Source organism: Amphibalanus amphitrite, unplaced genomic scaffold (assembly GCF_019059575.1).
Source record: "Amphibalanus amphitrite isolate SeventyFive unplaced genomic scaffold, NRLGWU_Aamphi_draft 000007F_arrow, whole genome shotgun sequence".
Lineage (NCBI taxonomy): Eukaryota > Metazoa > Arthropoda > Thecostraca > Balanomorpha > Balanidae > Amphibalanus > Amphibalanus amphitrite.
In genome coordinates this window covers 789,020-803,562 of record NW_024881503.1, presented here as the reverse complement: position 1 = coordinate 803,562, position 14,543 = coordinate 789,020, and the positions used below count along the sequence as shown (strand labels likewise).

The window sequence follows — 14,543 nt, the reverse complement described above, 5'->3', positions numbered from 1 at the left end:
CGCGGTAGGCGTATCTGGATCATTCAGCGCATTGAACACTTTCACAGCGTCTCTGCGGCGCACCATGGTCTCGACATCCGGCCAGTGGAGAGACCTGAGCACAGGTGTGATGTGGTCATGTTTCCTGGTGCCTGCGATGACACGCGCAGAAAAGTTAATAACCTTTTGAATTTTATGAAGGACAGCTTTTATGAAGGACAGCTTATGAAGGATTCGCCCCCTCTACTGCGTTCAGGAGCAGTTCATGAACGTTCGCGAGCCTGTTCGCCATTAGCTCAATAACTCTCCCGATGACGTCACTTTTTCGCGAACGCTGTTCGTGAAGTTTGTGTTTGTTTATTAGAAAATTAAACAAACGGCGAGCCTTGCCGCAATTCAATTCAGGCCGGCGTTGCTCGTAGTAAAATAGGCATGATAAATAAAAGTCCAAGTTCAATATCTTCGAAAAGCTCTTACCTCTATACAAGATCAGACTTCATTTTTAAGTTAATGTGACATCTTTTTCGAGTATGGTAATGAAAAGTAATAATAAAATTGGCGTCTCGCTCAAAGAACCAGCCAGGTTCTATGAGCGTTTTCCTTCGACCAGCCTGATCGTTCAATACCGTTCAGGTATGAACGGTATTGCATATTCTTCGTTTTTTTGGGCCGTGACAAATAGGCGAGTGAGACATTGGGCCCCGCACGTGCGAAGTACAATGCGAGATATTCAACTGAGGTCTCGCAGCGACCTCAGCGACTTTCCAAATAGCGAGACAATGGTTAAAAAAGAAAATATTTTGAAACGTGGTTTTTCTTCGTTGGAACACAATTGTTAAACCTTTGTACGGCTTGCAGATACTGGATAGATAGTCACTGGACTTTCCCCGACACTTAATACGTAGATGGGGCAAGACAGCCCCGGGTCATACTCAAGCGCCGCCTACTCAAACAATATCCTCATCGCGTCAGACTGTATTTCAATGACAAACGGGGTGAATGGTTCAGTCGGCGGCAAGACTGCCGCTAGTCGGTTCAAGTGAGATGCACACGACTGCCCGGCGCGGCGCCAGGGCCGCAGGCGAGGTCTTGACCTCACCCCGCGGGACCCAGCTCGCCACGCGCGGCGGTCGGTTCGGCCCAAAGCTGATCGGTCGTCCAGGCTCGCTCGGTAGTCATCTAGATGTAGTGAACGGCGGCGGTCTACCACGCCGCATACGGAGCGGCGTGGTAGGCAAGTGGGGCGGCGTGGTAGGCGACCGGGGCAGCGGCGTGGTAGGTGACGGCGGGCGCCACGGGCACGATGGGCACGTCCTGCTCGGTGCGCGCTGTCTTGGTGCGCACGTCGAAGGCGGCCTTCTGACCCAGGGTGTAGATGGGCCGGTCGAACTCGTCACGGATCGGGTACGAACGGTCCACGTCCAGCACGGGGATGAAGGCGGCGCTGGCCACGGCCACAAGCAGGGCGAACACGACCTGGAGACGCCGCCGCAGGTCAGCACACGGGCGCGCGCACTCGGTGCATGGACATTAGGCAGCATTGCCCTTCCAGTTGTTAGTTGCATAATATTCATGGGAGATGAACTAGCATTTGCGGTAAGAAATCTCAGAGAGGACATCGAAATTAAAAAGGTTAGCTGTGCTTAAATGGTCGTGGGTAAACGTTAACAATTTCTTTTTTTATCATGCATTATCGAAAGATACGCTTCTGGGTGACACAAAACATGCTTGAACGAACAGAATTATATGCAAACGTATTCTGTATTATATCTGTAGAAAATATTACGAACTAAATTACCACACAAACGTGAATTTTATCATCTAAGCCAGGCCGACGTTTATGTTTCACAAAATGAGGCTTATTAACACTATAATTACCCATTACTGCCCCATTCGACGCCGTATACTACAGCGATCGGCAGCGTTCACTCACCGCACGGATCATGATGTGGGTGTCGGAGCTGTCGGCTTGCTCACAAGAACGTCGTTGGGCGCGCGGCGGCCGCCTATATAGCGCGGCCAGCCCTGCCCGAGGGCGGTGGCGCGGTCGCCCACCCCGTCCGCCGGCCCACCGAACCGCCGCCCCGCAGCGAGGGCGTGGCCCTGGCGGATACGAACCTCTGAGATCAGCACCACGGACGCCTCCTCCCGTCCCGGATGTTTCTCGGGTCTTAAACGTCGAAGCCGGGACAAGCGTCCGGAGGTTTTATCAGAGAGAGCCAGTAAAACATCCCGTCTGCAGAGCAATGCTGTCTTTCGATGTGTAATCGGTACTAACATATTGAAGAAGTTAAAATGTAGCAATGATGCATAAGCACGGATTTGGATCCGTGATATGATCCCAAAGGTATTGATCTCGCGTACGGTGGGTTCATACATCCAGCTTACATTTTGTAGGAGATTGATTGGAACTCGATCTAGGCAAGAGCTTCAGAGATAATGACATCTTTGCATGCTGTTTGTCAATAGTTTTAGAAAGGAACCATTGCGTTTCACAATTTGCAATGGTTCTTTTCTAGTGGTGCATTACAGTTCACGAGACAATCTATAGAAGGTAACGGTCACTCTCCTCCAACCAATCGGAGGCGGATTTTATCTGGTAATCACTCCTGGCACACGCAAGGGGTACCTGCGTCCCCTGCAACGTATAGGTATACGACTTAGGTGCTTTGTATTTTGAGGATTTTTAATAGCATTCTTCTCATCGCATATTGTTGAAACATGGGTGTCTGTAAAAAAAGACCAACCTATTTTCTAGCGACTAAAAAGTTCCCAAGACCAAGAATTGGATAGTTTTAAAGAAAAATACGATTAAGAAATCCTTTGTATCACCAGCAAATCAATACCAGAGCGCACCCATTTCTTGGAGTTCATTCTATGAAATCTTTTCAATTTTTTATTCTGAACTGATTGAAACGGTTTTAGAAAATAGAAATGGTAGCAATGTTAAAGTTATATAATGCAGAATAACTGCATTCGACAGGATAGTAAAAAACTAACATGGCCCTGGTTCACAGTTCAGTCCGGATGTAGGTTTCTCAAGAACTTGTGCTGGCGTTTATATAAGGCTCATTTTGAAAACGCGAGGTCAGTATTGTCTACGCCATTCCAGTGATCGATTTTCAGGTTTCCAGTATGACCTATGTTATAAATAGATACGTGAAGAATCATTGACCTTTTCCTCGAAAATGTAAAAACAATGCCAAAAGTTATATTGAATGCGGTATTGAAAACTATGTGATGAGGGAGGGGAGCCTAGTATGTATATTGGAGAAACGAAACGTCCCGTTCGTTTGCGATTTAATGAGCATGTACGTGATGCTGTAAATAGATCTGAGGGGACGCCGATGGGCGACCATTTCATGATGTGCCACGCTACAACCGATGTTCCCCGCATTCCTCTCGGTGTTAAAATTTTGTACAAGGCTAAAGACCATCCCGACCGTAAGATAGCCGAGTCCATACTGATCCGAAGAAACCGACCAAAGATAAACTATAACCTGTCTTCTTGGCCTATCATGTGATTGTATGCCTAGGTATCCGTGGGATTGTACGGCCTATCAATCAATCCGATGTGATTGTATGGCCTATCATGTGATGGTATGCCGACGGTCTCCGTCGCCTGATAATTGATATGTGACATCTGAGATCATGTGTTTGGTGCAACTATCTTTATCACATGTTGTTGCATATCATTACGTGTACTTGGATTTTAGCGGAGTGATAGGTTTGTTCCATAAACAGGCACGAGTATCTACAATGGCAGTTTAAAAATTCAATTCTAGAGTGTTGCATGTAGACATGAATTTTGAATTTTGTATCGTGTCATTTTGTTGGTTTGACGAAGGCTTGTAGCCGAAAGCTCACCGCATTCAATATAACTTTTGGCATTGTTTTTACATTTTCGAGGAAAAGGTCAATGATTCTTCACGTATCTATTCTCGCTATGTTCCTCGCTAGAGCACTTCACACCATTAATTTCATTGACCTATGTTATGTTGCATTATGTCTAGTTAGTTGCAATATAAATATTCACAAAGGCAGGCGGGAAATATGACTGCCTGGTGTAAACCCGGGGGTCTTCTGGGAGGAGCTGGATGTCATGCCTATCATTTTTCTTTTCCGCCTTCATTACGCTCCAGCATAAGAATCTTTCCTCCAGCAATCCCTTAGCGAATAGACATGTGAAGTCTGCTAAATTTTTGTGTTTGATCAAGCTCTGTTGTGAAATTTTGAAATAGAAGCGCCGAACATTGATACGGATGACCGTTGGTATTTGCATACCAATGTTGAAATTACTGGGGCAATGCTTTTAGTACCTAGCCGTTGATTAACGATCCTCGCGCATTTTGAGCAACTCTTTGAACAAGGATTAAAAAAGTAAACAGAAAAACATCATAAAGATATTGTTCTTGTAAAGCACTGCCCGGAATTTAAACGCCTTATCTCGTATTCTCTGCGGAGCATTGCCAGTGGCGGGGCGCGGCTGGGCGGCGTCCGCAGTCTCAAGGGCAGCCCGGTGGGCAGTCATGGTTCATGGCCGGCGGAGACGGACACTCAGACGGGGCGCCGCCTGATTGGCAGTGAGCGCCGGGCGTCGCTGAACACCAAATGGGGCTGGTAACGCCTACGGCCTAGCCGGCGGTATGGGCGCACCGTGTTTTTCGACACTTGTTAGTGGCATGGCACTGAAGATGTCGCTGTATTTCCAAACCAAATTGATAGCCGTAAGTATTTGCGTGGGGTTAGCGTCAAGCAGGGCGTCATGGAAAAAATGCGCGAGATTTTGACGTTCGTTTTTTTCAAAAGCGATTTGGCCCCAAGTGCAGTACCGAAGCTCTCACGTGAGTTTTGACAACTTAAGCGTCTGTCCAAGAATTTCTTACCGCTAAAATATTTAATTTCAACTTGTGCTCGGTAGATACATGAAAATTGTGCCTTCAAAAATGAGCATACCATGATGTGTCCGAGGGGCGAGGATCATGTGAGTGTACCACATCCAAATCAGCCCGCATCGGGCATGCGTGCACTTTTTACTAGCGATGAATTTGGTGTTAACCGTCCATGATTCATGATTGCAGCTCCATTAAAATTTTGCACCTATATTTCATATTCTTGTTTGATATTCAAGTTTCTTACGATCCAGTGTAATTTGTAAATCACAAGGAAAAACGCCTTTCTCTGCAGCAGGTCAGGCTGGTCGCGTTGACCGAGGCCACGGTGGCGGCCGCGCTGATCTTCCAAGCAGAGATGCGCGGGACGCCCCTCTGTTCCCTGGAAGGGACACGGAGCCTGGCGCTCTGAACCGGGCCAGGCGGCACCAGGCATACCGCCAGTACATCATGCGGAGGTAAAAAAGGTCATTTGCACATAGTCGTCTTAAAACTGCAAAAACTGCAAAACTGCAAAGTTTGAGGCTAACCACCGAAACTTACGTGACTCATCATACCTCAGCTGGGTTAGCCTTGTTTCTGACTGGCCTTTGTTTAACTACTATCAGGAATACTGTGCTTCGCACTACTACGGCTGTTGCGGGGAAGTGATGAAGTCGCCCCCTTCACAGCAACTCGCGGGATAAAGTTGAAATAACGTCCTGATTTTAACACATTCAGAACGTTCCATGCGCAATGCGTGCGTGTGCGTGTGTGTGTTTGTGTGCGTGTATCCTGGGGTTAAAAACGGCCTCTGGCTGTAATGTTCTCAGTGGGGCCGGTTGGGGAGTGGGCAGCGGCAAGCAGTGCCCGCCTGCGTCGTGGCAGCCATCCGCCGAAAGTGGCCCGACCCGGCTGGCCACTACACTGGCTTCCGGCAGCTGCAGGAAATCCTGTAAAGGAAAGATACCACTTTCGTCGAGAGACTTGGCCTTGTGTTTGTTGCCTCTCCCTTGCCCTACTGTGTGTTTGTTGAGCGTGTTTTACTGTGTTTCTTGATTGTTATGTTTGTTGTATGCTAACGAAAATGAACGAATAATGCTTGAAAGAAACGGAGTTCAACGAGCGCAATGAATAAAAAAGAACATGCAGCACGCCCGTCCGCCACCAGGCCGCACCGCGCTCTGGCCCCCGCCTGCAGACCCGGCCGCCGCGCCGGTCGACCCCGGTCGCCGCCGTCAAAAGTAAACACGCTTATGGTCGGAAGCCATGGTTTTGAATGTCAACAAGTGAGACCTTTACAGGTAAGCAAACGGCACGCGATAAATCACGAAAGACATTGAACGATTCCCGACGCATATGACGGCATTCTTTGAGCCCTTCCTTGGGCCTACTGTCAATTACTGATCACTGACCATAACTGGCAATGAAATACAAAGTCAATACACTCAATGAACCATATAACCAGCACCACCTACTCCATACAAAACAAGGGCACCGCAAGTCAGTGCGATTCCACATCTGATGGAAGGTGGTCGGAAAGTAACAAAGGACACTGACAAAGCCGAGCTACTTAATCGTGCGTTCAGTCATAAATTCTCCAAACACCGCGTGGAACAGCTACCTACACCACCTGATTACAATCTGGACGTGCTCAGCGAGTTTAGGAATCTCAGAAGAGACTGTTCGCAGCATCATGCTCAGCATCAGTCCATACAAGGCATGCGGCCCTGACGGAATCAGTGCGAGGGTGATACGCGAGTGCTACGAAGAGCTCACTGTGCCAGTTACCATTATTTGCAGGCTGTCGTTGGAACAGGGATCTGTGCCCCGTTCCTGGAAGCGAGCGAATATTATCCCGATATTCAAAAAGGGTAATAAGTGTGATCCGGCAAACTATCGATCTGTATCGCTATTACCGTTACTCAGCAAAGTTCTCGAGCGTGTTGTTTATGCTTCGTTGTTGAACCATGTAAGTCCAGTGCTTCGCAGCGAGCAACATGGCTTCATGCCGAGGCGCTCATGCATGACATATTTAGCAACTATGCTCCACGAGGCTTGGGACCGGCCCCCGCCGAAGTTAGTTGGTAGCACTGCTGCTCCACGGCGTACATTTCCTACCAGCCCATAGGGTTTACATGTTAAATGGCCTGTTTTCGGCGAGCGATATCTCTGTCAACCTTTGAAGGAATCAATGGTTCTTAGTCTCAAATGATAGATCGATGAATTTTCTTTCGACAATTCCTCTACCATTTTTCACGAAACCCAGCCGATCTTCTACGGCGTACAGGGTAAAGATTTCTCTGCACGCCAGCACCCGCGATCCGCCTCTCCGATCGTCGGCGCGCGGTCCTCGGTAGCGCAATCGGTAGCGTATCGGGCTACGGATCCGAGGGTCGTGAGTTCGAATCCTGGGAGCGCCGTATGATTTCGGCTAGAATTGAATGATGTAGATTGTAGAATCTTGAATGTTTGCGTTATCAATTATTAATAGCTTATTGAATGTGTCTGCGCACTAATCGGCCCCTAAAACCTGTTATTTAAGAAATTTAAGAAATGAATGTCACGTGCGCGTCACGACTGCCGACCACAAGCGCTAACATATTCTAGTTTGAACTAACTTTTTGCTAGTCCCGACCACATATAGTAGGTTTTCTAGTAGTTATACTAGAAATTCCTACCAAAGTTCGTCCTACCCTTCACCCAATATACCCTGCTTGGGACAACATTTCTGACGGGATGCAAACTGACTTAATTTATACCGATTACAGCGCCGCATTCCAAAGCGTGAACCACAGCTTACTGTTACATAAGCTGCGATGTTCTTTCAAAGTGACAGATCGGGCGTTTCTCTGGCTTAATTCAGTCTTACTTTACCGATAGGGAGCAGAGAGTGGTTGTCAATGGGAAATGTTCAACGTGGATGTCGATGCTGTCGGGAACCCCGGAAAAAGGTCCCCTTTCGCCGCTGTTATTTTCATGTTACATCAATGATTTGCCGAATTCTGTCAACACAAATCGCCTCATGTTCGCCGATGATGTAAAACTTTATCACAGGGTTACGTCTCATACCGATTGTGAATTCTTGCAGAGGCAGTTAGATGAGCTATGTTACTGGTCACGGAAGTGGGGCCTAACACTGAATCCTGCTAAATGTAAGATCTTGGCTCTTTCTCTGCGACGTCACCCAGTAACATTTCTATATACCATAGGAGGCGCAGCACTTGAAAGAGTCAGAGAAATGCGCGATTTGGGTGTTATCTTGGATGAAAAACTGACGTTTGGCAGCGAGATTGACCGTGTTGTTCGCCAAGCTAATAGAGCATTAGGGCTCCTAATCAGGTCCTTCCAAACAGGAAAGCATGGCAGATCGCTGTATCGTTGTGATTACAGAGCTATCGTCCGCAAGTATTGTGCCAATGTAAGGCCTATCTTGGAATACGGCAGCGTTATCTGGGGAGGAGCTGCGGCCACCCATCTAAATCGCCTCGAACGTGTACACACGAAATTTCTTATTTGGCTTTGTGGTCGATGTATTGCCGATGCGTAACTAAGCTCTGCTAACCTCTCGAAGCATTTTCATCAAGATGTAGGTATGGTTCTCAGGTGAAGCCCATTTCTTTCTGAGTGGGCATGTGAACTCCAAAAACTGCGTAGTCTGGGAAAATTCGCGACCGGAGGAAGTTTTGGAGCGTCCCTTGCACTCCCCCAAGTGCACAGCGTGGGACGCCCTGTCCAAGCTTGGCATCGTTGGGCAATATTGGTTTGAAGATCAAAGGTAATGCGGCGACCACCGACACCGAAGGGTACATCCGAGTATTATGTATTTTGGAAGCAGCTTGGTCAGATCAAGGCCATATCCATATAAGAGGCTCACAAGACTGGCCGGCGCGAGTTCAGCGAGTGGCTCCTCCAAAAGCCGCACGGTCATCTGGACGGACGAGAAGTGATTCGTGCTGAACGCAGCCCCAAATAAGCAGAATGAGCGATTTTGGGCTGTTGAGAACCCGAAAGTCTCGGTAAGCTGCAAAAAGCGATGCGCACAGGTCATGTGTTGGGCTGCGGTGGTCGACGGGCGGGTCTTCGTCGACTGGTTCGCTACTGGCTCGACAGTGACAGGGTCGGCTTATCTGATGCTCCTCAAGGAGTTCTGGCCTCAGGCAAGGCCCTATATGCCTCAGGTCCATGACGAGGTACAAAGACAAGGCCTTTGGTTTCAACAGGACGGCGCTGCAGTTCGTACGACGGCTGTGCGCCAGTGGTTGGATGACAACATTGACGGACGAGTTATGAGCCGCTTCACCGAACGGCCATGGCCAGCTCGGAGCCCAGACCGCTCACCGCTGGACTTTGGTTTTGGGCGGTCGCCTTGAGGCTCTCAGAAGAACCCCCCAGCGACCCTTCAAGAGCTGCAAGCCACGGTGGACTGTGGAGAGGTTCGCTGGAAGCCTGTGCGTGGAAAACGTGAAGCGCATGGCAAATGAAGCCATCAGCGTCAGCGGGCCGAAATCTGTACCCGGAGACGAGGCGACGCAGTAGAAAGCCCTTTTAAAGGGACTATCCCACCTTTAACATGGGGTTTGAGTTGAGATAGCCAAGTTTGCGGCGAGGTTCAGAAACCACTATCTATCTAGGTTGCAACCCCCGCGGCCTCTTGGTGTTGAAGAAATTCGTTCCCTTCATTTGAAAATGGGCCTTGCGCAAGGCCCTATCTTCAACATGGAGCGACCGTTAGTGTGACGTCACCTCGTTTAGTCATTCTGATTTAAATGGGTTTGTTCGTTGAAAAATTGCTTAAAACTTGGTCTGAACTTTGTTGTGGTGCCTACAGAGTAAAAAGAATCAGCTTTATGTCAGTAATGTGGCCTGGGGAAGGAGGTAATTTTGGGCTGTGACGTCACATATTTGAAAGTTTGTGTTTGGAATATGGGAAGCCTAAGATGTTTAATGAAAAATAAATGCCAGAACCGTGTTCCTGGTCATCCAATCTATAAAGTCGGGCACAATTTAACTGGTTTTAACAACATTTTAGAAGGTGGGATAGGGTAGTGTGGGGTAATTTGAACATATTTTTACGTCTTCTCCGTTGTACCAAATTCCAGTTCAACCCTGGATGAAGAAAAACTGTTTCAGTAGCGCAAGTGTCACTTGCTTTCACCATGCCAGCCTCATTTTTGGACGAGCCGAGCATACCTTGAATAATAGCATAGCCTCACTTCTCCACCAAGTCACGGTGTGTTCAAATTGCCCCACCGTGGGGTAATTTGAACATACTGCCTTTACCTGTCATAAAAACGATAGGCTCGCCAGCACCGATGTTGTTTGACCCATAAACAAATAGGCAGAACAATTCTAAACATACCTTCACTTGAAAAATCAACACAAAAGCAAAAATAACAGTTGCAGAGTATCAATTTCTGCACGCTGCACACCGGTCAGTTGACAGAATTCGCCCCTCTTCAATTAACAGAACGTCTATCATTTTTGTTCGATAAAAACTTTCCCAACCTTACTACATCTGTTAAAGTGGTGCCAATCGAAACCTGGACATTTGGAGTTCTGATTTTGTCCAATGTCCAATTCGGAATTGGTTGGACAAAGGTAGCAGACTGGACAACATTGGACGATGGCTTGCTACACTTCAGCGCTTTTTATAAAGTAATCGTGCATAGCATTGATTGGCGAATGGAAAGCTTGTTAAGCTCTCAATATAATGAACACTTTTCGGCTGGTAAAATTACATGATAAGCAATATAAATGACGATTGTGAGTGTTGATAGCTGCATAATATTCGGACATATTTGGACAAATAGTTGACTTTAACATTTTTGGACGGAAAATCAACGAAAATGCCGGACATAAGACGGATATTAGACGTAAATTTTCTAAAACTGGCATCACTTATCTGCTACTGCTTTGGTTCGAAAATATTGGCAAAAAAAAAACTGGGAGCGTTGTTTTTTTCGGAGGTATCCCTGTCTTCATTGAAATTCTCACACTATGTTCAAATTACCCCACGCTAAAAGTTATTTTGCCATTTTAAAAACAGGATTCAAAAGCAAATTTCTTGGATTGAAGGCACTGATTAGGTCATTATACAACAAAAGCCGTTGCGTATTAGGCGCTAGCAATGCAAGATTTTGAGCTGCAATGAAGTTGCAATGACGTGTTGTTAGCAGACTTGTAAACGACTCTGAGTTGATTCGTGAATCGACTCAGAATCAAACCGTTTTTCGATGAGTCATGAGTTGATTCGAATCACTTCATCGAGGAACTTGATGAGTCATGAGTTGATTCGAATCAATTAAATTTAACATCATGAGTCATTTGATGAATCGATTCAAATTTTCAGACTCAAACAAAGAATCGACTCAAAAAAAATTTGAGTCGTTTACAAGTCACCATCAACACCCTAATAATCAATGCTAGATCACCCCCTCAGCTTTAGCCATCACTTAACTCCATATTTCAGACTTACAAGAGCCTCAGAGGCTCAGGCACAGGCGCCTAATGAGCCAAAAGCATTTGGCAGTTGGTAGGCACTTACCAAACCAAGTGCCTGCTACATTACCTAGGTACCTACATTTTACATGTCAGAAGTCAGAATTGACACCTGCGGCTGCCTCCCATTCTCCCAGTCCCAATTTGGTCCCAATAATCAATCAACAGCATAAGAGTTTGGGCGTCTATAGAGTCAAATACGCCCAAACTACCTATAGCCTATAAACTACCTATAGGCTATGCTATAATATAAATTAACTCACCTATAAACCGCAAAATTGCGATGCTCAACTGCCAATAAACCACAAAATGCACATTTTTCCATGAAATAGAAGTTTAAAAAGAAACTTGTTTTATGACATCATAGAATCTTCAGAATAATGTAAAGGAGCGGCTTTGAAATATTTCCTCAGCGATCTCCATTCGCCCAAAATATGTACTATGAGTGACGTCATGAATTCGAGAATAGAATGAGAGTCATAGTATGTATTAAGAAAACTACATTAATGGCGCAGTTGATAACTTTCACGTCTGAATCTCGATAAATATGAAGTCAACGAGTAATTTTGTTGAAAAATAGAAATATACGATGACAAATAAAAAATTGAAAATATTTTTTATTTGATGCATAGGAAGAAAGAACAATTTATTTTTACCAAAAGAGCCACTTGGTCAGTGCCTTGGTGCTCTTGATATCGATTAATATTCAATGACGTCATTTTTAATCTAAAATTGTAGACTAACAATATTTTTTTATATTCCTTCATTTTAATCTCCACGTTGAGCCAACATAAATGGTAAGTGACGGATGGGCTCTATCTAGCTGGCAGCCAGTTGGCACTGCTAAACTAGGTGCCGTTTGGAGAATGTATATTGTATACCTACATTAACTAATTTCAATGAGTCTCAACTCAAGATCATATCTGATTCTGAGGCCTGAGCCACTCATGCAAGGTCCCCGCAGGGGGCTGACCGTGGTCAGAGCTGCTGCTTAGCCGGGGTAACCTGGCCCCGGCTTTGCGGCGGCTGTGACTTCGGCCAGTAAGGGGAGTAGCGCCCCCTCGGCCCCAGCTTGACGCGCGTTTGACCTGGACTTGCCTTGCTTACTGGATGGAGTGTCTGCAGGATTGGCCCCGCAGGGGGTTGGCAGTGGCTCGGGTTGCTGTCGGACTGGGTTCCTTGGGCCCTTGCCCCGCGGCGGCCCTGGCCTCGGCCAGCAAGGGGAGTAGCGCCCCCTCGGCCCCAGCTTGACCCATGCTTGCCTACGACTTGCTTTGATCGCTGGATGGACAGATGGTACGGCCCGACTTTTCTCGGTTTCCGTGGTTTTGTTTCTCTTGAGCGGTCTTTGTTTGCTTTTGCTTTGCTTCTCACCGGATGTCCGCGTTTCGTTCGATCACAGCTTTCTGATTCCTTTTCTCCCCTTTTTCGTTGTTTTTGCACCCGCAGGAACACAGCCGAGTTGGGCTAGTGTAAGGGGAGTGGCGTCCCCTCGGGTACCAGCCGGTTTTACTAGGCTAGGCGAGCCGACCCGTACCCCAGGACAACGGGATCCTGGAGGTTGAGCCCCCCACCGTGCGGAGCCAGTCGCGGTGGCTGGGCAACACGCCTCTTTGGCCCTGAGTTCTGTAAGGGCGGGACACTCAGTGGGGCGCCGCACTTGAGGAGCCATTCCCAGTCGTGATGCCGCCGGGGGTGGTGTCGGAGAGGTGTCGCCGGCGGGGTTCGGGCACTTGTGCTCGTCCTCCGTCGGTGGGGCTGATCTGTCGCTGCCCCTGGCGGTGACTCGGCGAGGCGTCAAGGGAGGAGGCGGTATCCGACCGTGGGGGGTGGTGAGCCTCTCTCTCCCCCTCGGAAGGTGCCGCCAAGTCCCGTACAGTCAGCTCGGCCGTCCCAGGCCTTGTAGCGGCGCCGTTGCGGAGCGTCGGCGGCCGAGCTGGCGGAGACCAACTCTTTCACATGGATAACTTGACCGATCCCCCTTCCCCCCAGTCCAATCCCTCGGCCTCGGCCGATCCTCGCCCGTTGGCCTCGGCCGACAGGCGAACGGTGCTCGACAAAGGTCCACGATCTCCTAAGATCCTTATCTTCCGGAGTGCAGACAGGGAGCTGAGCTCTCTGTCGCCCTTCCAGCGGAAGGATGGCTGCGACCGGTTTGGTTCAATCGTTCGTTGTGACCGGATGCGTGATGGCGCGCTGGAGGTCGAGTTCAGGAAAAGCGAGGAGGCGGCGAAAGCGTTGGACGCTACTCGCTTCGTGTTCTCCGAGGGACGGGCATCTGGCCGGAGGCTCGTCTCCATCCCGCTTACAGTGGAGCCCCACCGCTCTAAGAACTCCTCACGAGGGGTCATTAACTGCTTCGATCTGAGGGGAGTGAGCGACGAGGACATTGCGGACGGGCTCGCCGATTTCGGCGTGACAGCGGCTCGCCGCATCATGACGAAGAGAGGCACGGTCTCGACCAACAACATCATTCTGACTTTTGACTCTACTGACTTGCCGAGTGAGATTCGCGTGGGCTACGTGAAGGTTCGCGTGCGGCCTTTCGTCCCAGCGCCCATGCGCTGCTTCCGCTGCCAACGTTTCGGCCACACAAAGGACAACTGCCGAGGAAGACCCACGTGCTCCAAGTGTGCTTCGCAGGACCACACTGACGAAACCTGTGACTCGGAGACCCCCCGATGCGTCAACTGCGGAGAGGGGCAGACGCCGCACTCCGCGTATGATAGGTCTTGCCCTGCATACGTCAAGGAGAAAGAGATCATGACCATCAAGGCTACCAGAAATTTGTCTTTCAAAGAGGCCCGGGAGGTGTACAACCAGAGTCACCCGAAGACCTCGTATGCCCAGAAGGTGAGAGTCACAAACTCTACCGATGCCTCCCAGATGAGTGTAGCACAGCTCGTGCAGCTTCTCAAACGATTCGGCCTCACCGTCGTAGCCACTGGTGACTCAGCGGACACCACGGCGCCTCGTGCGCCGCCGAGAAACACAGAGCAGGCTGCTCAAGAGTCAGTGTGGGGTCCACCCAGTCCCGTTCCAGCCGCGAACGGTGATGGAGACGGCTGGGCCGTCGTCCAGCGCCGACAGGGTGGTCGGCGCCCCCCGGCGCAGGGTAAGGCGCCACCCACCCCGCCCCGCCCCCGACCGTCCACGGCGGTGCAGGAGGCGCTGCGGCGGGGGGAGGAGGAG

General features: G+C 48.8%; 1 protein-coding gene across 1 annotated transcript; it reads right to left on the bottom strand.

The window, feature by feature from the left end:
- Positions 1–938: 938 nt before the first annotated feature.
- LOC122378656 lies at positions 939–2,019 on the bottom strand. The gene is made up of 2 exons (XM_043359952.1): positions 1,913–2,019; positions 939–1,455 (listed from the first exon to the last, which is right to left on the bottom strand). The coding sequence occupies exons 1-2, from the start codon at positions 1,922–1,924 to the stop codon at positions 1,183–1,185; spliced, it is 285 nt and encodes a 94-aa protein (XP_043215887.1). The 5' UTR covers positions 1,925–2,019; the 3' UTR covers positions 939–1,182.
- Between the last annotated feature and the right edge of the window lie 12,524 nt (positions 2,020–14,543).